This window comes from Cheilinus undulatus, linkage group 5, assembly GCF_018320785.1.
Source record: "Cheilinus undulatus linkage group 5, ASM1832078v1, whole genome shotgun sequence".
NCBI classification, from domain to species: Eukaryota; Metazoa; Chordata; class Actinopteri; order Labriformes; family Labridae; genus Cheilinus; species Cheilinus undulatus.
Genome location: NC_054869.1, coordinates 11,455,555 through 11,482,902, shown reverse-complemented (window position 1 = coordinate 11,482,902; position 27,348 = coordinate 11,455,555). Strand labels below are relative to the sequence as shown.

The following is a 27,348-nucleotide window of genomic DNA, read 5'->3' as shown; positions in this document are numbered from 1 at the left end:
AGTTTGCTGGCTTCTCTCTCTGTTAACAGTCTCTGTATCATGCACAGCTGTGGAGCTGCTCCTCTGGGGAGTTATGCAGAGATTGGCAGCAGCACAAGCACTGTAGTGCTTTTATAATAACAGGCTGCTATCGGGTTCACATGATCTCTGCTCGAGTCATAATGGGGCCAAAACCAGTAAGAAAGTAATGGGGGTGTTGCGTTGCCCCAGTCTCCCCCTCGTCCTCCACCTCCGCACACATCTCTTTCTCTCATCCTCCAGACAAATCCTCCCCAGGGATCAGATTATTCTGCACGCTCACAGGAGGGATGGGGAGAAGGAAAGCAGGAGAGAGAGGGCGGAGAGAAGGGGGGGAGTGGGCCAGTGCTTGATGATGTGATTATGTAAGTGCCAACCCTCTATGGAGATGAGGAAGTGTGTGACTGAATGAGTGAGAATAATGTGTTCTGGGGGAGTACTCACACACCATCTGGGTATTCATTTCACCCCCCTATTTTTCAAGGTATAATTCAGGCAATCGCACACATAAACATGCACAATCAGTCTCTTTCCTCTGCACCCCATGAGCCCTTTTTAAGATGTGCATTTATTCATATTACATAAGTGACGAGACATTTCTCTTTGTGATCATCCTTGGGATAGTCTTGATTGTAACACCACCTCACTAGCACCCTGCTGTGCAGAGACAGGCTCCACGCTCTCTGGCACATACAGGAACCACACACTAGACCGTTGTGGGTCTGGACCAGCAATTATGGTTGTGTTTTCCCTCTTCTCTTCGGAAGCCACTTCCATTTCAACACAGACTGCAAAGTCACTGACATTCTGGCATCTGGCAATGGTGCAAGTTACAGAAAACAGCTCTCTTAGAAAGAATAGAAAGATCCGTTCACATTTGGGCTGATGACAGTAGCATGTACCTGTATCATTGAGAAGCTGTCATTTGACCCCATGGGCTGGAAATCCTCTGTGCACTAATGAGTGATGTTAATGTGATGAACACATGCGCAATGTGGTTTATGAAGGATGCGCGCTGTCCATTGTCTAACCAATAAATGCCATCGCTGGAGATGAAGTTTGTAACCCAGTACTGTAAGAACAACAACACTCAGACTGCTGTCTATCTGCTGCAGGACAGTTATCCTCCTCATCTGCTCAGATTCAAATCCTCCCAAACTTTGTAGCAAATCCTGTCACTATGATCCTATGAAATCAGTTTTATTTTTTGCCAGGTTCCATTTTTAAATTTTTTTGGGATTCAGTTTTTCACCTTTACACTAATTTTACCATCAGAGAGAGTGTCCTGTATATATAAGGGAATAAAATGTTCACTAATTAAATACAATAACCTTAAATTTATTGAAGTAATGGAAAGACCACAGTTGGCCCTGGAATCACAGTTTGGATAACCCTGATACAAACTAATCATAATCAGTGCAGCAGTCAAATATTTCCAACATTTTCAGACATTCATTAAAAATTGTAGGATTTTCAGTGCATCCATAATTATACTGGATCCTGATGGATGTTTTTAATGTAAATGAAAAAAATCCTTCTGTTCTCTCAAACACGGAGTGATGGTAGATTAATAAGAAGGTAATATCTATGTGTAATGGTTAAAAGCAAACCTGTCGTGCAGTGAGGCGTGGGTTATGCCACACATTAGTGACACCCCCCACCCCCCGAAATTTCTGCCAAAATACCAAACTTAAAAACGCACTTTCACTCCCTGGCTTTCGCTCTGCTTGAGAATTTTCTATTTCCTTTCTGTTTCTATTGATCCGTTTATGTCCTCCAGTTTTTTCTTTGGTCCTGCATTTGTGTTTTATTGTTTGTGTTTTATTGTTGGTTTTATTGTTTTTAACTTTTTACTGTACAGCACTTTGGTCAGCATTTTGTTGTTTTTAAATATACTTTATAAATAAATTTGGATTGAATTGGAAATTAAATGTTCCTCTATTTCACGAAAACAGCATTTCAGTCAAAAGCCTTAACACCACAAATACAGTAGACACAATCAGATCACATTACAGAACAGTTGAACTCTTTCTCAGTTTACTTTTATAATAATAATAATGATAATGATAATGATAATGATAATAATAATGATAATAATAATGATAACTTTATTTCTAATGCTCTTTTGAAAACCTGGGTTAATAAAGTGATTTGACATTTGAAGAAGCAATCAGAAGAACAAAACAACAAACCCAAACAAAGACAAAGAACCCTGAACAAATGACACCAACATCAGCAGAAGCCAAAACATTTACAGAGCCTAACCAAAAATATGATCAAGATGGCTCAACAACATTGTCGTGAGACATCAGGAACTCAGACATCATGTGATGCCATGCAGACTAAGACATCACAAAACATCAATCAGAGTGCAGACATCAAACAATACCACACAACTAAGACATTGTAGACATCATCAGAATGCAGATATTACATCATAAGTACCATAAAACAACAGGAACCCAGGGAACAGAGGAACCCGGCTACACAGGTTGAGACCGAGAAGACCAAAATTTAAGATGTGAGAGAGAGAAAGAGAAACAAAGAAGTAGGGATGCACCGAAATGAAAATTCTTGGCTGAAACCGAAAACTGAAAATGAGGAAACCAGGGCCGAAAACCGAAAACCAAAACACCGAATGAAATTATTATGCCAATTATTAGTACCATTGCATTTATGGCTATGACTGTGTACTAACCTCACTAAAATCAATTGCAATTGCAAAAAAATAATATTAATGCTTCAAAGAATAAATCAATTACAAAATTATGTAGATATTTATTAAGCACTTCATTCCAACAATACACAATATAAAATAAAATAAGATACAAAATAAAATGTTTAACTTGACTGCACTCATGTATACATTAATAAATTAGTGGTTCTCAACCTTTTTTCAGTTATGTACCCCCTGTGAAGTCATTAAAAGAGTGCTGTGACAGCCGTCTGATTGATCAAACTTTGTAACTGATAAACGCTTTCAAATTACCAATATTCGTTTTTTTTCATATATTTTAAATGTTAAAAATGCATGACTAAAGTCATGGCACATCTTCTCATCTCTAAATGTGGGAATTCAAATAATGTAGCTATTGAAAAAAGTAACTGGAAAGGCTTTAAACCCAGATATGTGCAAAACCCTGCTCAGCTGCAGTGGTCTCTCTGGAACAATTTGGAAATAAAAACATAGAGCTAGAAAGAACTGAAAACCTGTAAATAATAAACAAATTATAAAAAAGACTTCTCTCTTCTCAAACTGAAATCAGGAACTTAGTTATAGATCAGCATTTCTTCACAAAAAATAAACCATGAACTTTTTTTATGAATGGAGTGATTGTGAATACAGTGATTGACAGGCATGTGCCAGTGTGGGTCACACCATTCTGCCATGGGGGAGACTCAGGGGGTTTTAGGGTGATTAAATTTAAGAGCCTACAAAATATTAACTCCAGTTTATAGACTTAAGGTCCTTACACTCTATATGCAATTTTTTTCATGCAAATTATTTACACAAAATATTTACGTTTAGAACCTGTAGTGAGTCAAAGCAAGCTTCCACACCTGCAACATCATTTCGCATCGCGACATTGCTGCGGATATTTAACTAGCGCATTTGCGCTCATATGGACATGGGCTGCCTGTTGCCTGTCTCCCTCTCTACCAGGCAAAAAAAATGAGGCAAAAATACAAGCACTGATACAGACAGATATGAGGAGATATCAAACATCAGGTAGTGTTGGAGAGGAGGATGTTTTTGTTCCTCTGCCTTAAAAATCGACACCACCACCATGTGCGCTCGTCGGAGCGAAACTCACACAGCTGGAGCTGTTTCTAAACTAACGGGACTTTAGTGAAATATTTACCAACACAGTCTCCTCTGACCGACTTATAAATACTCTGGATCAAACAGCTAAATGACTCCTCTGAACAGTCTGGAACACAAACAGGTGAGCCAGTCTGTGCGCTGTGGAGAGAGTTAACTCCTCTCACCGCCAGCCTCAGCTGTGCAATATTGTTGCTCTTACTGATCATATTTGACATAGAATGAATGGAAAGTCAGTCCCTCCTCTTACTAATTTGGCTGGCACAGTGAATGAAACCGTGAAACAGAACAGCACTGATGTCCTGGCTGTGCGTACAAGTGCCGTGTTACGCACAGAGTGAAGGACAGAGAAGGACAAACCTCCTTTTATCTTCTGCTTCAATGAATATCACTGTTTATCAGAGGACAGAGAAAACACGCTGCAGACGTTTGCAGCACGAATGTGATTTTAGAATGTAGTAATATACCCGCAAAATCGTATTGCTCCTGACGTGCAAAGAAAGGTGCTATTTTTCATAAATAGCCGCGTACCCCCTGGAGTGCCTTCACGTACGTGTGCCCCTATTTGAGAACCACTAATCCAAGAGCATGCTGGCCGCGGTTTTTGCTTGCGTCATCACAACGTTGTGTTTCGGCCTTGTTGTTTCGGAGATAAAAGTCTTTCGGCCAAAAACCGAAAATGCAGTTTTGTGCCATTTTCGGCTGAAAATTTTCGGTGGCCGAATTTTCGGTGCGTCCCTACAAAGAAGGACATGAAATTACATTGTGAATAAAATCAAGTAAAAGATTAAGAGAAATGAAATATTCTCAGAAACTTAAAGAAGGTAAAAATCTGCGAGAAGATAAACACCAAATGAGAAGACAACATCACATAAAATCAAGTCTGTTAAAAGGACTTTTAAGAAGTATTTTAGAGGATGTCATTGTTTCTGCATGCCTTATCTACTCTGGCAGGTTGTTCCAAAGTCAAGGGGCCCTTATGGAGAAGGCCCTATCACCTTGACTTTGGAAAAACCAGGAAGCCACCACCTGAGAATCTGAAGCTGCGTGGTTGGCTCATAGGGGGCTAAAGGTTCTCGTGTAAAGATTGGATCCAGACCAATCAGTGCTTTAAAAGTAATGAGTAAAATCTTAAAATCAATTCTAAAACCAATGTGATATGATGTTGTCTGTTAAAGCCAGTGAGACCTTCAAGAATTTTTTTCATATTCTTCTCCATTCAGATCAGTTAGTTCCAATAAGGGGAACGCTGACTTTAAACCACGAGTTTCACTTCAAAACAAAGCACTTGGCTTTATATATGCAGCTATAGACTGTAAAGCAAGAACTGCTTCACTACATGCTGCTAAATTTGAAACCATCAGACAGTTACATCACAGTGAGTCACCCTTTCCCTTTTTCTCTCTTACATTTCTTTCCACTTTCTACCCAGTTACTGAGTCTATGTCACCATTTTTCTGGAAACACAATCTTCAGTGATTACTTTATGATGATTCAGTTTGAACCAAGCCAAGCCAGCTGGCGTTTGTGTGTGTATGTATGTGCCTTGAACACAACAGTCACGATGAAGGTCAACCTGCTCCAAGGCTGTTACTGTCATCTTGTGCTGTTGTACTCATGTGTCTGTTTGCATTTATGGAGCTTGCATTTATGAGATTTGATTAGGCCATTGTGTTAAAACCAAAATTAAATTTGTCTCATCCAGGACTCAAATGATTTAGCTATGAATCGTTGTGCTGAAATTAACAAGGCCTGTGATTAAAATATCTGCTGCCTGCACCTTAAAATATTCTGCTCATTTTGTTTAGTTTTCTAACCTGCTTTGTGTCTTTTTGTTGCAGAGGACAAGACCAGCATATCCGCTATGAGCACCTCTACCTGCCAGAGCACAGCAGCCAATCAGAGGTGGAGTATGCAGAGATCAAAAGGCCTCGTTTGGACATGGGACCAGAGTCTCTGATGAGGCCTTCATCTCACCGGCAACAGCTGCCTCTGGGAGGGGCTGAGGATATGGCAAAGGTCAGTCATTCCTTAAAATACATTGCATAATATTAAAATTTGTGTTTATATCACAGAAGGGATTGAAATCGCAGGGCAGGCCACATTGTGATGCATAGAATGAAATGCAGTTGATAAGACACAGTACGATATGATACCTATGATATGAAATAAAATACATGACCTACAATAATGATAATATCTTGATACAGTGATTCTGCAATTATTGATTCATTGCTAGAAAATTATAGAAAGATGCACCATGGTTAGGGATGGAAATCTTACATTTTTATTGATATCGATGCCCTTATTGATACACCCTATAGATTTGAGTCCTCATAAATATCACTACTGATCCTTCTCTGTTGTTAAGTGGAAAGGCAAAGGGAGAGCACATTTAAACAGAATTGGTACAAGCTAAGTAAAACTTAAGTTAAATTTTGAAGAGGTTATTATTCCATCCATCATATTTATCTTTTATTGTTTAAACTGACAAAAACAAACACATTTATCTCTCATTATTTATAACAGCCTCAAGTGTTTTACAGAGCTGACCGAGGACATAATAATATAGCTATTGGTCTGCTTGCTAAGTCTGCTAATTAACTTTTTTTTCTGTGAATTTCAACATTGATTTCCACATTAAATTATTATTTCAACTAATGGGTTTTCCTGTAGCGTTTGGGAGAACTTTTAAGCGCTGATCAGTATAGATGAGTGAGAAGATGATCCTCTAGCAGATAAAGCCAGTGTTATTGTTCCAAGCTACTCCCAAGTGCAGCATTATACAGAGGTTTTTTTATGCTGACAATTGAGAAAGGCCAAACATGTTTTGATTTAATTTGATGCACTATGCCAATATGCTTTGTACGCATGTTTCCCCTTCTAAGAACCAACCGATGTATGTTTTTGCACCAGTGATAAGATAAAATGACATTACAGATGTCACAGAACCCACAAGACTAGATATCAGTATCGATAAGAAAGTTTTTTTTTTTATTGCTGATTTTTGAAAAAACACACAACCAGGTCCTTATTAACCTGACACGCCAGGTGGATTTGTTTCACACATCCATCTGGAAAACCCGTGGCGCAGTTTTACCCAGCCTGCAGGATTATATCATATTTTAGTTAGAACTGGCCCGCAGGTCTGAGGTCTGCAGATTTCCTCCAGTATAGAAATATAAATTTAACCTTGAAGATTTAAAATATATTTTAAGTAATAAAGATGTAAGAAAGTAAAGAGTAAAAATAATGAGATAAAAAGTAAGGAGTGAGGGAGAGAAATTTATTTGTTTTCATTTACTGTTTTCAATTTGCATCTCAAAATTCTGACTTAAGCTTACCATTTTGACATTTTATCTCATACCGTGGGCTTTTAGATTCCAATTTTAAATTTCAAGTCATATTTTGAAATTTCAAGATCATGATTTCAAATTTAATCTCATATTTTAACCTTTTAAACTCCTAACTTTAACTTTTGATCCCATATTTTTACTTTTTTACTCACAATTTAGAATTTTATCCCATATTTTGACCTTTTATTTTCAAAATCTTAAATTTTAAGTTATATCTCAACCTTTTAAACTCATAATTTTGTTTTTCATCTCAAATTGTGACCTTTTCAACTCCTCACTATGATTTGTAATCCGATATTTAAGATATTAAGATACTCAAGGTTTTGTATTTTCTCATATTTTGATCTCTAAACTAATGATTTCGATTTTCTGTCTCATATTTGCCTTTTGAAAACATTATTTTGATGTTTGATGTTGTTTTCTGACCTTTTTAACTAACATTTTGAATTTTTCATCTCAGATTTTGAGCCTTTAAACTTATCATTTTGATTATTTTTAATCTCAAAATAATTTATCATCAGTTTTTTTCCCCTTTATTTTATTACCTGTGAAAATAAGGTTGACAGTTTATGGTTAAATGTTAACCCTGTTGGGCCCTCAGGTTAGACCTATTTTCAGATTTTGGCCCCTGCTATGACTGAGTTTGACACCCCTGCTTTAGAGCATGATGATAAAAAGATTAGGAATGCATGATATTAAAGGCATGATATCGGTATTGTCAGATGTGAAAATTTCGGCCAGGGGCTGCATGTTGGCTCAGGTGCTAGCGCTTTTGCCTCACAGCAAGAAGTTTCCTGGTTCCCTTCCTGGTCAGCGTATTTCTGTGCGAAGTTTGCACATGCTCTCCCTGTGCATGTGTGGGTTCTCTCTGGGTACTCCGGCTTCCTCTCATCTCCAAAGACATGCTTGTTAGGTTAATTGGTGACTCTAAATTGGCCGTAGGTGAGAGAGTTCCTAGTTGTTTGTCTCTCTATGTCAGCCCTGCAATGACTGGCGACCAGTCCTGGTTGTACCCTGCCTCTCGCCCAGTGACAGGCTCCAGCCCCTGTGGCTCCAAATGGGATATGTGGTGTAGATAATGGATGGATTTACAACCAATGTTTTGGTTATAAAAATCTGCCTCTATCAGCTGTAAATGTTGGCTGTATGAACAAATAAATTAGGGCAGTTTAAGGTTGGACCAACAGACCTATGTCAGCTGGTATCTTTTTCTTTATTCATCATCATTCCTTACACTTTACAGTGTGTTTTAAGGACTGAAATTTGTTGGGTTTTTGTAACCCTCCAACCTTAAATTGTGTGTTTTAAGAACAAAAGTTTGGTTTGAACTACATTTAAACATTATTGGCTTAAATTGATTTGTAATTTTTTATCTGCGGAAATCTGATATCGTGCATCCTTAAAAATGACCTTCAAAATCTGGCTTGGAAATACACTCCGTTTAAAACCTGGCCTTATACTCGGTGAACAGACATTTATTATAGTGAAACAGGGATGGATGCATAATAACGGTTTAGAATATATACTTAAATGTCAGTGATGTACCGATACCTAAGGAAATCCCAGTAGTTTTATGAATTCAGAATTTATTTATAATATATATGCTTTATATGTGAATTAATATTTTTTAAAAACATGTAATTAAGACTTGAATACATCAGAACAAAAATAGAAAACCTACAAAGCCGTGAAGATCTACTTATGTCTCAGTTATATTATTTTACACAAAGTAATCAGCTGATGTTATAAAAGCAGTAGAGTTTTATATACATCTGTTTGATTTAATAGTTTGGACTACTACACTTTAAATCCCTTGTACATACATTATATTGACCTCTGGCTTCCTTTTAAAAGTCCGGCTGTATTGTGGGAATCTTTTGTATTACATTAATCCTGGCAGCCTCCTTCTGAGCCCCATGTTATTATTAGACATGCTGCAGCAGAAGTCATAGAATGAGATTCTTCTTTGTCAGAGCTGGAGCTCTGTGAGCAGCAGCGTGAAGACTAAGGGAGTTGTGAAACAGCAATTAATAAATAATAGAGCTGACCTAGATTTCAAAAGACTGAGGATGAAACTGTGTGAGCCGCACATCAAAACGACTTGCTCGCAGTGTAGAGGCGCTGATGGGGAGGTGTTCCTGACATTACACAGAGTGCTTCAAACTGCCAGGGGAGGCAGACAGCCAAGGAATGGTAAATAGATACACCAATAACACAGGGTAGAGGAAAAAAAAACATTGACTTTTAAGCTAGCAGGGAAATATTCAGGAATGCCAGTAATTCCCATCAGAACACAGCGGGCTGTAAACCCATTATATAAGTCATGTCAGATGCAATCACTGCATGGAACAAGTGCACTGAGTGATAGTGGAGGGAGAGAAGGAGAGAGGGGGAGCTGCAGCAGAAAACGAGGCAAAGGGCGAGTGGAGAAAAGGGAAAGGGAGGAGTAAGAGACAAAGACCAACAGGAAAAGAGGGAGTAGGCCAGTAGTATCAGACAAAGATTATGCTTGTTATGACTCATCCGGACAATGAATCACACAAGGACAAAAACAACATTCAGTTACAGTAACCATTGTGGAGTCAGTCCAATGTGACCCTGAGTGATAAAAAGAGAGAATAAGTTATGACATTAGCCACAATCACAGACTTGGTTTGGCCCTCTCTATAAAAGGAGCAGTGCTTTTCACACTAACTTCATGTGACCATACGATGTTAAACATGCCATAATGTGTCTTTATGTAACCTTTTCAGTTAGCTTACTTGCTTTTGATCTGCCAATATCAACTTTGATTTCAACACTGGATTACTTTTTTTAAACTATGGTAACAAGGTACAAAATTCAGGTGCAATTACCACGTCTGCTTTGAGTAGAGGATGATGACTATGCCACAGCAGCAGCAACAAGTTGACAGGGTTTTTTAAACACAGAACAGTCAGAGATACTGGGTTGGTGGTTAATACGGTGCAATTCATTTTTTCAAAGATAACACTACTTGAGATACATTATTTAAAACTGTGCCTAGGTATGAGAACTGTAATCCGGTACTGACGTGGCACAGGTGCCAACACGTCTGATACCTACAGAACCAAATCAAAACAAAACTTTTGCAATGGATCATTTGCATTTTTTTTCCTACTAGAAGCATTGATTCGGACACCGTTTAGGCACTGGTACCATTTTAAAAGCATAGGTTTAACACTGGTTTAGAGAAAAAACAAACAAAACCCAACCCTAAATGTGACGACTTGATCACACAGTTGATCAGTTCTTTTTTCGATTTTCAGGTTTGGAAAAATGTGAAACCAGGTCCTTACCTAATACAACTGTTTTTAATGCCCATCCCTCCTGGAGACGAAGCTGATTTAAACCACATTCAGCCCTTAAAACTGATCCCACTCAGACCACTGCCTGCCATGTCTCTGAATGGCTTTGTGCAAGTCAGCATGGCTTCACCTCTGCTAACAAAGTCAGTATTAGCTTATCACAGATAAATCAGTACTGACTTCTCAGGTGTCAGTAAGACCCTGAGTCAAATTAAGTTTTTCCAGTTGATTCACTGCAGTTTTTGTTGCCGTGTCGTGGCACAAAGATCAATAACAGAGCATCACGTACACTTTCAAACCAAGCTTGTCTTAGATAACCTCAGTGCAAACCTATATGTAATGTAAGCAGTCTGCAGCATGAGGCAGTACAGCTTGACTCATGTCTCTCACCTCTGATGCTGACGAGGGATGAAGTCAGCTAAACTATCTTTGAACTGAACACTGTTACAGCCTTCTAGTGTGACTGAGTGCTGGTCTGACAGAACTGTCAACAGCCTCGACAGGAGAGCTGCTCCATGGTGTGCATGGATTTTATAACTGAATTATGACGCACATCTTGACCTTCTCCAACTGTGCAGATATTTGGTGTTTTGACATAAAAGACAATGAAAATAAATTTAATTTGCAGGTACAGACTCACATAGGCAGTTAGAAGAGTTCAGTGAATAACATGTTTCTTAGTGTTGTTGGTGGATCTATTGGAAGCAAAGAAAACTGCACTAACAAAAAGTGTTTCAGACACTCAAACCAGTCTTTGCATAAATGAAGTAAAAAATATCGGCACAGGATCATCAGATATACTGATGGCTTTTAGCTGACAGTATTAAATACTCTGCCATATATTGATAAATTAAAAAGATATTAACACATGTACATATGTGGCACTACCACAATCTTCATCCAATAGATCCAATTCTTACCCCCCATTGGGTGATTTGCATCTCTAACTAAAATGTAAATTAATCCAAGAATATTTACATCAAATAAACATCAACACAGAAAAATATATAAGAAGCTGGCAGACGAAGCATGTTTGGGAGAGCAAAAAAAAAGTGAGTGTAAGGATGGAAACGAGGCATTATGCAAGACTGCTAATTAATTAGAATAATCAAAGTCAAGTTTATCTGGGGCAGTATTGAGAATAATTAAATGACATAAAAAACAGGATCACCTTGGCTTGAACTGGATTTTATAGCAGGATCTTCAATACCATTGAACTCTCGCTTATATTGTTGTAGTAGAGCAGGGAATTAGTTTGGCTGACAAGGATTTCTACAATCCTACAACAAGAAACTTGAGCATGATGATTGATCCAGTCATAATCCCTCCAGTTCTGTGTCTAGACTGGTGACCTTTCGCCACCTTATGTTCAGTGATCAGGGATATAGCAAGACAGTAGTCGACACATAAGGGTTTAAAAAGAGTGATGAAGGATTCTCTGGTATTAGAGTCACCAAGCCTCTGTTCTTCAGGGCATACAAAACTGTAAAAATGTTTCTATAACTGTCTTAAACTAATTGATATAGTATTTTCAATTAAATTTGTTATATAAGGCATGCTGTGTTAGGGATGAGAACTGATAAAATTGTATTGACATTGATACCATTATTGATTCCCTATTGATTTATTCTTGTAATTTTTTTTGGGAAAAGGTAGACTAAAAAGGTTTTCACTGTTAACAGCTTAAATTTTATGAGTCTCTTTCTCTCTGAACACTGAACAAGATGTATGCCACTTCAGTGAGAGTCAGGGACAAGCACACTTCAAATACTTGCTTTAATAAACAGTTATGATAACTAAAAATGTTAAACATCAAGTTTTGGGGAGGAGAGCATGCTAAAATAAACAAAAGTTCTCTTTTGTTGGTGTCTCAATTAAAACAAAATGCTCTGTGGATCTTCAATCTCTGAACTTGAATTAGAATACAATACTATTGCTCATTATCTTTTAAAGATAAAACCTCAAAACAAATATAAAACTAGTCTCTGGATCCTAGATCTGAGGACGGATAAAAATAGATTGAAATTTTGTACAAAGTTAACAGTTGTTATGTAAAAAGATGCATGCCTAGCATAAAATCCCTGTTTGACAGACGTTGCATGTCGCATAATTTTTTTAGACATGAAACTACACTTTTGACTGCTTTAGCCTGTATTTGTTAGTCTGCCATGTTTACTTCTTCCCCTTCTCTGTTCTCTCACTTCCCTGACTGCCCCGAGATCTTGTTTTTCAAGGCACGTGGAAGTTAAGGCATTGATAGGGGAATCGTTAAGATTAAATGTAAATGAGGTGGATGGATTGTAGCAATTGGAACCGGTTCTCCACTGGACCCAGTTCTCGATTCCCATCCCTACGCCATGCCAGTGATATTTGGCATCTCTGGGTTTCATTTATAAACTATGAAATAATCATAGTAAAAATCTCAATGGTAGTTCTTCAGTTTTTAGTCTGGGTTGAGATCCCTCCTATCCAGGAACTGGCTAAATGTCTTCCTGGTCCAGCTACACATTACTGATGCTGGTTGTACAAAATCAATTTTTGGACATTTTTGAATAGATTCAGAATCCTAGAAAGTAGGAATGCACAATATGGGCTTTTTGTTGATGTCCAATAAAACTGATATTGATTCTGATATCCAAGTATGTATTTCACCCCTAAAACTTTAGTCTTTTGAACATGGTTTTATGTATATGGGTGAACCAAGGAACAAACTTGGAAAAAAAACACAGTTTGAAGTCAGAAGATTGAGAATGAACATAGAAAAAGACCTCAACTGGCACAGGTCTGTTGCACCAGCCTCAATCTTTACAAACTAATTTTACAAATAACAAAAATTTACAGGCGATAAATGCTGATATTCACAGCCAAAATATTGGTTTTAAGTATCAGCAGAAATTTTGATATCTGCCGGGACCAACAGTTGCGTTTTAAAGCTAATATCTGCTGATACAGCTATCAAGCTGGTAATACAGTGCATCCCTATTAGAAATTAATATTTGTGATCCTGATGAGTCAAATTTTCCACAACCCCTTCTTACATTACAGATGTAAAAGATATTGGTTACATGTCAGGGTCAAAACAAGACAAGTGCTTTTCTTAATCTTGGGAATTGAATTTGAATCTCGAGGAAATCTTACATCAGTTGCCACAGTTTCAGAAGCTTTCTGCACCTGCTGATGTGTTCTCTCTTGACATCCAAAACAAGAGGCATAGTTGTGAAATAAGATGCACATTGTAGCATGAAAACAGGATGTCTACGGCTTTATTCATCTGTTGTCTGGAATGTGAATACTCAGGAGTACGTGACTCGGTCACACAGGCTGACTCTCTCTGAACAGAACACATTTGCACAGACACGCTACAACACCCGGAGGTTATTTAAAAAAAAAAAAAAAAAAAACTGACACATGAACAGCCGGAGACATCATGCAATGGTATGTTCTAAATGTGACCTGGGTTGTTGGGGGCATATAAGCTGTAAGCCGGGCTGGGCCAAGGGCTTAGCTATCACCCTGTGACCTTTTCTCACTATGTTGCAGGTGTAGTAGCTGCTGATGTGCTGCAGTATACAAGGACAGATCCTGGAGTAGGGCACAAGACCAGAGGGGAAACTTAACAACCTCTGAGAATGCAGACTATTTTGACATGATAGTTTTTGTCATAACCTCAATCCCTCCTGTAAAACGTGCTCTTCAAACATTTGCGCTCTCTTCACTGTCCTTGACTTTGTAGTTAAACAAAGTCTAAGCAGGAAAGAATAAAGTTCATAGGTGCTACAGCAGGTATTGTTACCTAAAAAGAGCCTCAGCAACAAACACAAGTATGAGAGGAATGTAATAACAGAAAAACAAACTGCTTTCCTTTTCTTGGGGTATTGCATCTCTCTTAAGTTCTTGTGATAGGGGATTACCCTGCAAACATGTTGTGCAATGTTATCTGGGTTTACTTCACATGATTTAGTCACCTGGGGGAAATTTCGACATGCTGAGCTTCAAAATGGGTCAGGATGGAAGTGGTTTTGTCTCATGGGGTTTGTTGTGGATGACTTTAAGCCATCATATGAGTTATTCCTGTTTTCATTGATGTATGAGGAACCTATAACTTTCACCAACTTTTCATTTAGTGTAGCCCCTCAGCATCCCCTGTGATGACATTTTCATTCAAAGAAGGTCTATGAGGCTATAATGCAGCCTGCCTAGTCCAGATTAGCCCACTTACATAACCTTCATTTCAGACGTTTAAAAATAACACAGAACAAAACCCTGAGCTGGATCATACACGCAATCATTTATGGAGGCTGTAACACAAGAATGCTCACATGCATGCAGAAAGTAGAAACGCTCACTGACCAGGAAGAGAAGAACTCAGCTGAAATAAAAATGGGCTGACTCTCAACATTTGCATGCGTCATTCTAAAAACGCAAACAACCTGCCCGCTCATGTCAGTGAATTACTGGGAACGTATGTTAAACATGACCCACCAGATTTTAAAAGAAAAAATGTGCCAGTGCTTGGCTCTTTGAAGGCAGTCGATATAAAGTTTTACATGGACACGCAACATCTCATCAAGCTGTCACAAAAACGACAGGTGTCTTGACAATCTGACAGGTTTATGAAAGGACATGCTCCTGTTTCTCCTTCAACTGTCATTTAAACAACCTGAGGTGATTGACAGAGTTTACTGTTATAACTGTGTGGATGTAATGTTTGAAGGGTAATTTACAAATCAGATCACCTAACTGCTGTTAGATCTTTATACTCTAATCTCAGTGTCTCCAGGACAAAAGAGATGCTTATTGACTTTAGTGACATAGTGTAGAGACAGTGATTCAGTTGAATATTAAGCATCTTATTCCTTAACAAACTGACTTGTAATGCCAACACTGATACCACTGCATAAAAGCCAATCAGAGACTGCTCTTCTTGAGAAGATTTAATGAACTTAATGGTGACAAATCTGCTAAAACATTTCTCTCATCTTTTATGGGGTTCATTTTAATTTTCATGGTAATATGTTAATTTGGCAGCCTCAGCATTGTTGACAAACACAGGCTGGGCAGTATTGTTTAACTTTGCCAATAGATTGTTGGTACTGACTTCAATGATCCTTACTATGATTTTTTAAGTCAGAGCCACTCAGAAGGTGAAGGCCAACCTGGAAGACCCTCACCACCCTCTGCATAGAGTTTAGACTTCTGCCAACAGGGGGGAGGTTTAACTACAAAAGGAGGACCAAATCAAACAGATATCCAAGGTCATTTGTCCCATCAGTTGTTTTTGGATCAGCACTGTTGCCATTACATTTAACATTTATGACTGTTGGACTTAGTTCCCCCTACCTCTTTGCTTTTTTTCATGTTATCCACTTAGTTATGTATAATAATACTAAAAATAGTATTTTTGCTTGAGTTTGGCCCCAGACTGTTGAGATACGGGATTACCACTGGTTGCAGAATCTCATTCTGATACCTCTCTGCATTGAGATTGCCTCTGATGATGACATGCCCTGTTATTCCAGTGAGGGAGATGCTGCCCCACTCATCACACTGCTATCAGCATTTGCATTCTCTGCATCTTCTCCACACTTTGACCCTAGGATCTGACTGCTGTAGGCAGAATCTCGACTCATTGCTGAATATAAAAGGTGCCAGTCAGGCACCTGATTGTCAGCACCTGGGGGTACCAGAGGCTCAAAACGAGAGTCAATACCAACAGCAGAATAAGCTGTTTGGCATTGGCGTAACCCACATACTCCGCTCTGCTGCTCATCTCATAAATGCATGATCCTTACAAATGTGGCTCCATTTAAAATGTTAATGAACAGGCTTTGCAGTGGTACAAGGTTTATTGCCAAGAAGCATTGTTACAACAAAGAAATAGTCTACCAAACACAAATTTCCCTACTTTTTGTTCTAAGTTTAAGTTAGCCATTTTCCCTAGCCCGATGCAAATTGCTCTTTCTTCATTTTCAGCCTGTTGGTAAGACTCCATAACAAGTATATTGTCTGTGATAAACAGCTATTGTTCATGGTCCAGTGCATCAGTCTTTAGTCACTCCTTAGTGCTTGCACTCTTTGGCACTGTGAGTAGAATCTACATGTGTACTATTGCAGAATGCTTTATTTACTGTGATACTGAAAAAAAAACTGATATTGCAATATCTTGTCATTCTGCTTTAAAATGATTTTTTTTTTAAATTAAAAATGGATTTAGTTGATTAGTTGATTTGAAGAAAAATTTGACTGCAGCAAAAATGGCTTTGATGGGATCTACCTATAGATCATTATTTTACAGTTTTTGGCATTACAAATACAGCTTTTAAACATCAGTTTTCAAAATTGTTCCTGGAAAGAGATTGGTAGAAAAAAAGTTAAGTTTTCACATTGGTTGAGTTAAAAAAACACACAAACATCACCTTACAGGAAACTGGCAGCAGATCTAAACATCACACCTATGAGGTGTAATGAAGGAAATGAAATAATCATCAGTTTCAGACAGGAAACATATTTAAGGTTTACATCACTTCCTTCAATTTTCTTTTTTAGTTTGTATCAAGTTAAGTCGTATGTACTCTCAAATAACAAAATCACATTGTTGCACCTTCTTTTAACACCTTACAGTAAAATCAGCTTTTATTTGGACTAGGGGAGACTCAGCCCAGCTCATAAGAAACCTAGCATAAAGGTATTTTCACAAGAAGGGGCAGAAATAAAGATACAATACAGTATAAAATACCTGGTCCGCCTCAACAATAATATCATGATACAGAGATTCTTCAATTATTAGATGTATAGCAAGTCAGTCATATGATATACCACAATATCTGATTGACTAAGGAATATAAAACACTCCTGAAAGGTAAAGAACGGGATAAATGTACTTATTCTTTGCAATATAAAGTCGGTCCCACCTTTTATCTTCTCATCGGTGATGAGATATTAATATATTGCACTAGAGATTAAATATTGTGTCATAAGTCAGGACAACGATATACCGCAGTAACACTTTTCACTGTACTCCTCTATACCTGGAGGATCAGAAGTTTGACGGTTTGCTACTCTACTCTCTCATCTGTATGTCTGCTCTGTTAGTGAGCCTTACTCTGTGCTGTTTGACTGACAGGCACACACCATTTCCATGTTTCTGCCTGAAGTTAATTACAGCTGGAATTTTATCTACAAAGATTTTGTACCAGCCTTTGAATTTCCCCCTGCAGCCCAAAAACGGTTTTATTTCACATTTCAAACAAAGTCTCTCAAACAGAGCCAGCTGCCAGCGCTTAATAAGATGCATGCATAATCCTGGCGAGGGAGGCTGTGACCTCATATTCGTTAGTGTGGACTAGTGACACTGAGACACTATGCTGCCTTTCATCACCCAGAGGACTTAATTATGGCCTTATGTTTCCTTCCAAATGATGCACAGACTGTTTGGATAATTTCTTGTAGAGTAACCTGCAGACCTTGTAATCAGAGGAGAGTGAAAGAAGCCTTGAACCAGACAGTTCATTCATCCTTTCTCTCCCTTTATATTGTCATTGAACTTACTTATCTTCTGGCTTTTGATGGATTTTTAAAATGAAAATACTAAACAACATGATATTCTAAACATCTTCTCTCCTCTGTGCTTACAGGAGCGTGGAAGTGCCATGGGGAAGCTGGAGCCGATCTCCCCTGTGAGTCCGGTTCATATGGACCCTGACTTGGATCTGGTGCCGGCTCGCTTCTCAAAGGAGGAGCTGATCCAGAACATGGACCGCGTGGACAGGGAGATCACCATGGTGGAGCAGCAGATCTGCAAGCTTCGCAAGAAACAGGTTGGTCTCAACTTTAAGATTTGTGCTCTGATTTTTGCGTCATTCTTTTTCTAATCTAGCTCTTTGAGTCAAAACCAAACATAAAAACACAATGCATCGCTCTTTGAATTACATTGTCTGCTAAATGACTCTGTGATAGTGTGACATTGTAACATAAATTCATCAGGCTACTAAAAATCACCAGTAATGAGCTGTCCCTGATGTATTTTGACATTTTCCCCCACTTTTCTACAAAAAGTTGTAAGTAGGGATGCACAGATCCCTTCTTTTTAAGTCCTAATACTGATTCCAGTGCTGATTGTTTTCATGATGCTACTACTGTCTCTAAAATGACTTGAACTTTAGTCAGCTGATCAAGCCTTTTCTTTCGGCTGTCAAAGTCAGATAACTGGTGTGTAATTGGTGAAAGTTTTAGCTTGTACCTTCGTACTGTGCTGTCTGCAACTCGTGTCCAACCAGTCTACTGTTAAGTTAGACAATAGGAAAACAAAAGAGCTATACACTTGATGGAGCAAGTTGCCATTAGGATGCTTGATGAGAGCGGTTGTGTTATATTTTGAATGCAACACAATTTGCAGAGGTTTTTAGTAGAAATGTGCAAGGCCAGTAGTTTCCCATCCAATTAAACAAATTATATTTGCATGTAAATGTAAATATAAAAGCATGCATTTGCATGTAGCTAACAAGTCTAAGTGATTACAAACTGTAAACCAACTTTATGCCTAACAATGCAAAATTGGTTTACAGGATAACGTTAGCAGTGCTAGCACCGCTTGCTTTCAGTCTTCTTTGCAGGTTAAAATCCGCATCTCTGTGCTGAATATCATCACTCAATTCATTGGAGTTATGTAAGAAACAGCTTGCCACAGCTTCTGGACAACTTTATTTCCTTTTCTAGATCAAAACAGTGCTAAACTGTGCCATTCCCACAAGATGCCATCAGTGCTAGCAATTAGCAGTTGTTTATATACAGTCATGGACAAAAGTATTGGCCCCCTGGCTTTTCTCCTCTGCTTTTTTGTGTTGTTCCAGTGCACATAAAGGAAATAAACATGTGTATACCAAAAACATTTGTAATTGCAACAATTTTTGGTAGAAATAGTGTGTTTTCTGGAAAAATTCCAGGGGTGCCAATACTTTCGTCCATGGCTGTATAAGCAAAGAACTTTGTGGCAGCAAAGCAGTAGTCATTATAAACAACTACATTGGCTACTAGTGGCAAGCAGCTGCATTTGACCAGGATTGTGGACCTAAAGTCATAGAAAATGTTAATAATTAGTTTAATTGACTTGTAATTCTGGTGCTGACTACAAAGGGATCCAACTAACCATTTAGCTGACTTATTAAGAGCATCCATAGTTGCACTTAGTCATAGAAGTTGAAAAAGAGAGACAACTTCAGCACTTCTGGTATCCCTCAAATCACCAGTGCTCTTAGAAGGGAATACTTTGGACCTAAAACTATTGGTATAAAAGGTCCAGGCACTCAAGATGGTTTCTAAAATGTGAAAGACTTTTAATTTTTAGGCCAAGAAACATTAAAAGTACACTGCCAGCACACTATTGACAGTGTCAGTGTACAGACACATACTAAATAGCATGGAGCTGAAATGTATGGATTGGCTGAGTGTCACACATACCTGATCAAACTTTTCATCACTATCAGACTGATATCCAATGTCATGATCAGATTGTATCTTTCCTGGCGAAATCTATAGAAGACTTGGTTAAAGAGGGCATTTGGACCTCCTAAAATGTGAAAAAATAAACGTAGGAGCTATGAAAGCAGTTTTTGTACTGATGTTTTCATGGTCTTTTTCTCCAGATTATTTCTTGTATACAGCCGGTAAGAAGGGATGATGAGTGCCTGAGGAAAAAACTTGAATATAAACCACTTAATGATGTCATTTCTGCGCACTCTGCCCATAGATTGGCCATGTTAGCAGGTATGCCTAAGAGCACTATGACGTAGTCAAGAGTTTATTTGTCATGCTTGTAGATATCAAAGTCTTTGCCAGTGCTGGCAGCCGTGTTAAATTTTCTCAGCGGCAGTGTTTGGCTCTCTTGAAATGATCATGTGTGGTTTTCCAGTGTGACTCTCCCTGCCAGACTTCAGTTGGCATCAGCGCACTAAAGTCTTAAACAGACTTTGCTGTGTTGTAATTGCTGCATTCAAGATCTGTAGCTGTTTGTTGCTCGGTGCACCACAATTCAGCACACAGTCCTCCAGGCGGCTGCATTCCCTTTTTCTGTATTCCTCTCTTTTGCCTTTTATTTAGGAGAAAAGTAGGTTAAAAATATATAAGGCTATAAATAACCGTTTCCCTAGGGGAGGAGGAGGATTATGGCGGAGGTTTTGTGACTGCTAAACCACTCATATCCCTGCCACGGTCTCGCTTTTGGATGCCTGCCATGTTTTGGAGGAAATGTGTGGTGGAGCTTGCTCTTTCTAACTCAGTCCTCCACTGTGCATGTTGTTATCATAAAAAACTCTTTATTTACTCAATTATAAACAAGAGAAGTCATCATTTGAGCATTATTGAAGCTTATTGCATCAGCACTTGCAAACTAAATCCTTATATTACGTCTCCCTTGTTTAGTAGCTAAGCTAAAGCTGATTTCACCGTCTGATAAAAGATGGGAAAATACATATTTATCCAGAGGGAAAGTGTTGCACCCCAGCGTTTAACTTTTGAAAAGGAAGCCAGCATATATCTACAGCAATCCACCTCTTGTTATCCTGGAAGTTCAGACTTGCATTTTGATGAGCTAATGATATTGATAATGTTAAGCTGAATTATGATGAGAACAGCACTCAGCTATACACACCATATTATCTGTTTAAGTTAAGTTAAAGTTTGCTACAGGTGATTAAACAAACACAAAATAATTTCACTTGATGAAATTTATGGCTGCAAAATAAACAAGAAGCAACCACCCTGAGCATTTTATACACTGCTCTTTGTTTGTTGAAGGAAGATATTCAGAAATAGTTTTTGCTGAATGGAGTTGCAGTAGAAGCTGAAGTCAAATCTTGTGAATGATTTAGAGACTCAGCTCTGCTGCTACAAGCATAAATCTACACCCGCCCCTCCTCTTCCCCAGCACACACAGTGTTTATATGGATATTTTCTTACATTTTGGCTCTTCTCAAGCATTAAAACATCTGGAGTAATTAAGTGTCACGGTAAAACTTTATTTAAAGAGTTCTGGCAGAGTCAGTGAAGGGGCGGGGGTTACGGCTAAAGTTACCGCCAGCCTGTGTCGTGTCAGCCAAGACGAGGATGGCTGGTTTATTTAGTTTGACTCTGCGGTGGGTTTGGGAAGAGAAGGGGGGGTCTCTGTGGGAATGTCTGTGTTTCCCTCACCAGATGCTTATCCAGGCCCATCATGACGCATGATGATCCATCTCCGTCTACTCTCATGTGGATCCTCTGGAGGCAGCTTGTCCCCCATAGAGAAGGGGGGGGTGTTGGGTGTCGGTGGCTGACTTAATTGTAGATTGGCCACTCAGTGACACTTTAGCTCAGCCTACAGACAGCTAGTTACAGCTGAATATGCTCTGATTCTGTCTCAAGCTTAGAACCTGCACCATGTAGTAACTGTGTCCAAATATTTTGAGGCAAGCTCTGATGTCAGATATTTTTATTTTTCCAAACTTTTTATGTCTGACTGGGGAAAACAAACATGGTGTGTTAAGTATGCGTTAGATTCCAAAGTCATGGAATACTCAGTGTTAAAAGAGGCTTTGCTTTTACCAAATTAGTCAGAGTAGGAAGTTTTTAAGTTTCACTAAAGCATGAACAAAGCAAAGACTGAAGGAAATATTGAACAAAGCCTGATTGACATTGGCCGTTTGGTTTCTGGAGGGGGTTTTACAGTCAATTCACAGCAGTCACCATGTTGGAAAAACGCCTCAAACTAACTTCAGATCAACTGAGAAACAGACAAAGAGGTGGAGCTGTAGTGGGCCTTAAGCCTCCTGACAAACAGCTACACCATGCTAGCTTGCAGTCATATCAGCCATTCCCCTAATTCTGCATTACTCTTATCCATCTGAAAACCAAAATACATAAATTATATTAAAAAAAAACTGTCCCTGGAACGTGTATACTCACACAATAATGAACTATTCTGACTAAAATCATAGTTGTCTTTTTCAGCCTTTATATTGGCTTCATTTTTCAGCAACAGAGGTTGCCACTTGGAACAGCATTTAAATGTAGATGGGATTGTGCATTATGCATGACGCTTTTTGAAAGTTTCAGAGTGTGATTTAAAAGTAGACACTGCAAAATTAGGCTTTCTACAGCTTTTACTCATGAGAGTTGTATTAGTCTTCTTTTGCAATAACATCTGACTTAAAGAAAGATTATGAATAAAGGCGGAAACTGTCATTTTCTGAAAAACAACTGGATAAAGCTGAGGTTTTGATCATTTTTGAACTTTTGTTCTTGAGCTGTAGTTGCATTGAGGTCTATTCAATGCACTGAATTAAAAATTCAGATTACTTAAGTTTGTAGTAGTCTGCACACAAAGTAAGGACATTTGTGTTTGGTAGATTATTTCTTTGAAAGAAGAGCAAAAAAAATTCCACTGATAAAAATCTTTCATTCGGTTCTTTGTAGGGGTCGAAAGGCATGGAAAAATTTCAGTTCGGTACATACCTCGGTTATGACGCCACGGTTCAGTACATTTTCGGTACGGTAATTAAACCAAATAAATAACAGAATCTTTAAAATTAAATTGTATTAAAATAAATAGGCTGAATGAATTACGTTTAAATTATTAATAATGTTGCAACCTCCATCCAAAAGGTCTTCAATGAATAAAATTATTAATGAATAAATACATTTTTGAATTACTAGGGTATTTTGATTGATATATTTACATATTTATACCCATTCTTTAAACACTAAAATGTCCCAGTGAATTTGAACACATCATCATACAACTGTAAGTTAGCTTGTTAAATATGCTAATTAGCATCTATCCTGATTTCAACACAGACTTCAGTACTGGATTACTTTTTTAGCCAATGGGACCTACTTCAAAATTTAGGAGAACTTTTATTACATGGTAAATTCATAACCTGCTGGTGAGACTTTTTGTTGTTCCTCCTCGTTACGGTGACGTTCTTGTTTGAGTGGAGCCTTTTCAAATGCTTTGATTGATCCGCTGGATGACGTGCTGTCAGCGACACAGCTGCTGAATAATGTCAGTGCTAATGCTGTCATCTTTGTCCACTGTTGTTTTTTACTGGGAAACAAAGTGTTCCTGTTCAGGAACCTCATTTGCTGTGGTTGTGTGGTTGCCAGGACAGTGTGACAGTGAGTTGTTCTCTGGTTTTCTGTCTGTATGTGAGCTTTATTCCACATTTATCCGTTTGGTACATGCCTGTACCGTACCGAGAGGCCCGTACCGACAAATATGGTATGAATACATGTACCTTTACACCCCTAGTTCTTTGTTCTTCTTTAACAAAGAAATGTTTTCCTGTTCTGATAAAACTATAGCTATAGCTGCATCCATGCCCTCTTCACCGACCGCCATGGCTGCAGCCTGGTTTTCTTCAAAAGATGCTGATTGGTTGATTAATTCTCTGACTGGGAACAAATTTTTCAGACTGAAGCTTTGTAAGATGGATCCACCTGATGAAAGACATGAAATCTGTCCAATTCATCAGCTTTGCAAAGTTGGGCCTAAACATTTTCATGTTTGCTGTATTGGTAAACACTAGAAATGGGAATCTTTAGGCACCTCATGGTTTGATTATGATCCATAGAGCCACGATTTGATTCTCAATACATTATTGATGCATTTTGATGCTCTTTTGTATTTATGTTGTTCTCACTGTGTCCAACATGACAAAAACGTTCCAAATGTGTTTAGAAAAAAAAAATAGCTGTCCACTGTCCTCCAATGGGAGATGTGTGTAAACTAGAAAGTTACAATTGCACTGAACAAAACGTAGCAGCATCCTTTTCCTGTTACATATCTGAAATTACAAACATAAAAATGTCCTTTTTAACAGATGAACAACTGGTAATCTAAACCTTGCTGTTATCCTGTCATAGTTTCAACTTTTTGTTCCAGCTATTCCACAGTATTAATTATTTAAATAATCGATTATTGGACATTTATTAATCGATGCAGAATCTTCCACCTCCAAATCAGAAAGCATCTAAGAATAGATTTTTTTCTTCCACCTCTAGTAAACACCAACATTTTTACAGAGTAAAGAGTGCCAACACAGTGTAGCCAGCTTGCTAAAGAATAAACAACCCGGAGACGCTGATGAGACATTTAGGACTGTATTTAATTAAGCCACTGTTTTATGTTGCTCTTATCAAATTCAAAGTATAAAATGTGTTTGATGTGTCATTTCCCCCTCCATTAATACAAGACTGGCTGCTTTCATGAATGACCTGTTATTTAGTGAACTGTGGGTGATCCAGACTGGCCCTTTTTTTCCTTTTTTTTTAAACATCTGGATAGAAGTTGATCGCCCCTAGCTTATCCTCCTGGTTTTATTTACATTCGGCTGATGCAGCCTCTTAAGATACCCAGGCTCGCAAAGAGGCAGAGTTCCTCAATGAATTTTTGCTACAAGGGCCAAATGCTACTTTACTTGATGGGGGGTTTTTAATCTTCTTTATGAGTGTTGGAAGAGGCTTTTTCTCTTAAAATAGACCTTCAGGGGAAGATTTATGGAGAAAGAATGACTGACTGAACTCTACATGATTGGCTTTTAAATATTAAAATAATCCAGACAGATTATCACTTTTATATCCTTGTTTTTTCTGCCACTCCTGAGGTTTCTCTCTGTGTGTCTCTGTGTCTCTTGCTGGGTCATTTCAGTGCTTAGACAATTATTGCTTACTGATTAGTAAGTTAATGGACCTCTGCTGATTTTTAGGTTATTGTCTGATATTTGTTTCCCACGTCTCCCTCTTTGCCTCTCTCTGTTTTCTTTCTTGTTGGATGTTCCAGCCTCACAGCAGGCTTTGGCTTTGTTTACAGCCTGTTGTAGTAACTCTTTGATTAACTAGGCCCTGGGGAGTTAATAGCTATTACAGCTAATAGGACAGTTAGTCTGGTCCCTGCTGGAGAGACGGGGGAGGGAAGGTCTCTAACACACTCTCTCTAACCTCCCAACAGGAACTGGTTAGCCACAGGTTTTACTGGAAGACCAGAGCCTTTTTTAAAATTTGTTAAGTGCTTACCATTGTCTGTTGTGTCTGTGTGTGTTACAGCAACAGCTAGAGGAGGAAGCCGCGAAGCCTCATGAGCCAGAGCGGCCCATCTCGCCGCCACCCAGCGAGGCCAAACACCGCAGCCTGGTGCAGATCATCTATGACGAGAACAGGGTCAGTAAAATACACAAACGCACCACAGGCTTGATCTGTAGGGCACCATCGAGTCAAAATTACCTTGCATTTGAATGTGGTTTCATTTGATCAAATACAGTGTGTATTTGGCCACTACCACACGTTATTATAAGAAGGAGCATGCTGGTTGTTTTTTCCACCATGGTTTGATTTTGTTTCACAGGTCTGGTGTAAGACATCAAAATTCATCAAGTCAGAGTGTTTCATCCTTTCAGTGTTTTGTTTTCCTAGTTAGTTAATTCTTTCAACGAAAATATGACAAAAAAATGTCCAACAACTGACCAACAGATGATAGGCACAGTGGGGAAATATGGATGTCCAACTGCTCAACACCAACTATCTAGTCATGTCTTGAAGGAAAAAACAAACAGAAAAACTTGCTTTTCATCAAATATTTAATGATGAAGAAGCTATGTTTAACTCAAAAGCAGAGGTGAGGCGAAAGAGCAAGAGGAGCGTATGCACATGGGTATGCAAAGCAGTGAGGCAGGGAGAGCTGTTGAGTAGGCTGAATCTGTAGCCCTCTGTGTAGGCTAGTGGTAGTATTTGCATCTGATCAGGGGTTTGTTAAAAAAAATAAAAAACTCGATCAACTTCATCAGCTGCTACAGGTCAAATGCAGACACATAATGTTAGCCTCTGCAGCTGCCTTGGATTGTCAAAATAATATAGTTCTGAAAACTGTTTTTGTTTTATTTTAGATTTCTGTACTGTTTAAAACTAAGAGTAATTGACTCCCTGGTTTATTTTGAAAGACAATAAGGAACTTTCGGTAGGATCAAGATTATGGCACGAGTTTAACCACAGAAAAAGGAACTTGTCAGGGATTGCCAAGAGATGGGAGAAAGTTTGTGCAAAAAATCTTCGAGTTTTAATTTCCGTTTAGTTTTTTCTTTTGTCTTTATAGTCCCATAACTTTTTAAAAATGCAAGTGACATTACGGCAGCAAAAACGGTACATTCTCAAAGCCCAGGTTGTCCAGATAAAGGCTGTTTTGAGTTTGACTGTACCTCAGGGTTGATGTTTTTCAATAAGTCCAGGCGAAAGGGTTAAAAAATAAGCTTAGGGGCCGGACGGTCAAATATTAATCAAGTATTCTATGATATGCCATGCCAGAGTGAAATACTTGGACAACACGACGAACCTGAGCATCATAGCGTTAGCTTAGCGGCTAACAGCTAATTTGAAAGAAGCCTGCTGAAGCTACCACTGATTTTCACTCATGTAACTATAATTACCCTGTCAATACTATGTTTTTTGTAAGGACCTGCACCATCGTAGTGTCATTAAGAATGACGACTTTGATAAAATAAAACCACTGGCCCGTCACGTCATGCCCTCCTCACAACACAGTCCATCAGTCCTTAAAGATGGACATGAGGATCAGTCTTCCTTCACAAGCACCTTGTCATTCTGTTAAGACATATAAGCTGATGTACCATTAAATGTAAAAGATTTACTCTAAATTGATTTATTTTTCCATTTTTCTTTTAAAAATCCTGAAAGCATTTTAATTAATTACAACAAATGGGAAAAATCCTCATCTTCAAATTGCACAAAAAAAGAGTTAAAACTCTAGATGATGCAGGACCATATATTTTATAATACACCATATATT

General features: G+C 38.4%; 1 protein-coding gene across 4 annotated transcripts in view; it reads left to right on the top strand.

Annotated features, from left to right (window-relative positions):
• ncor2 (nuclear receptor corepressor 2) overlaps nucleotides 1-27,348 on the top strand; it is a 165,219-nt gene that overhangs the window by 46,286 nt on the left and 91,585 nt on the right. For all 4 annotated transcript variants that reach the window (XM_041788206.1, XM_041788207.1, XM_041788208.1 and 1 more), the window contains exons 4-6: nucleotides 5,683-5,860; nucleotides 18,158-18,340; nucleotides 25,596-25,709. In XM_041788206.1, the coding sequence (XP_041644140.1) occupies nucleotides 5,683-5,860; nucleotides 18,158-18,340; nucleotides 25,596-25,709 (475 nt within the window). The remainder of the gene's footprint in view (nucleotides 1-5,682; nucleotides 5,861-18,157; nucleotides 18,341-25,595; nucleotides 25,710-27,348) is intronic.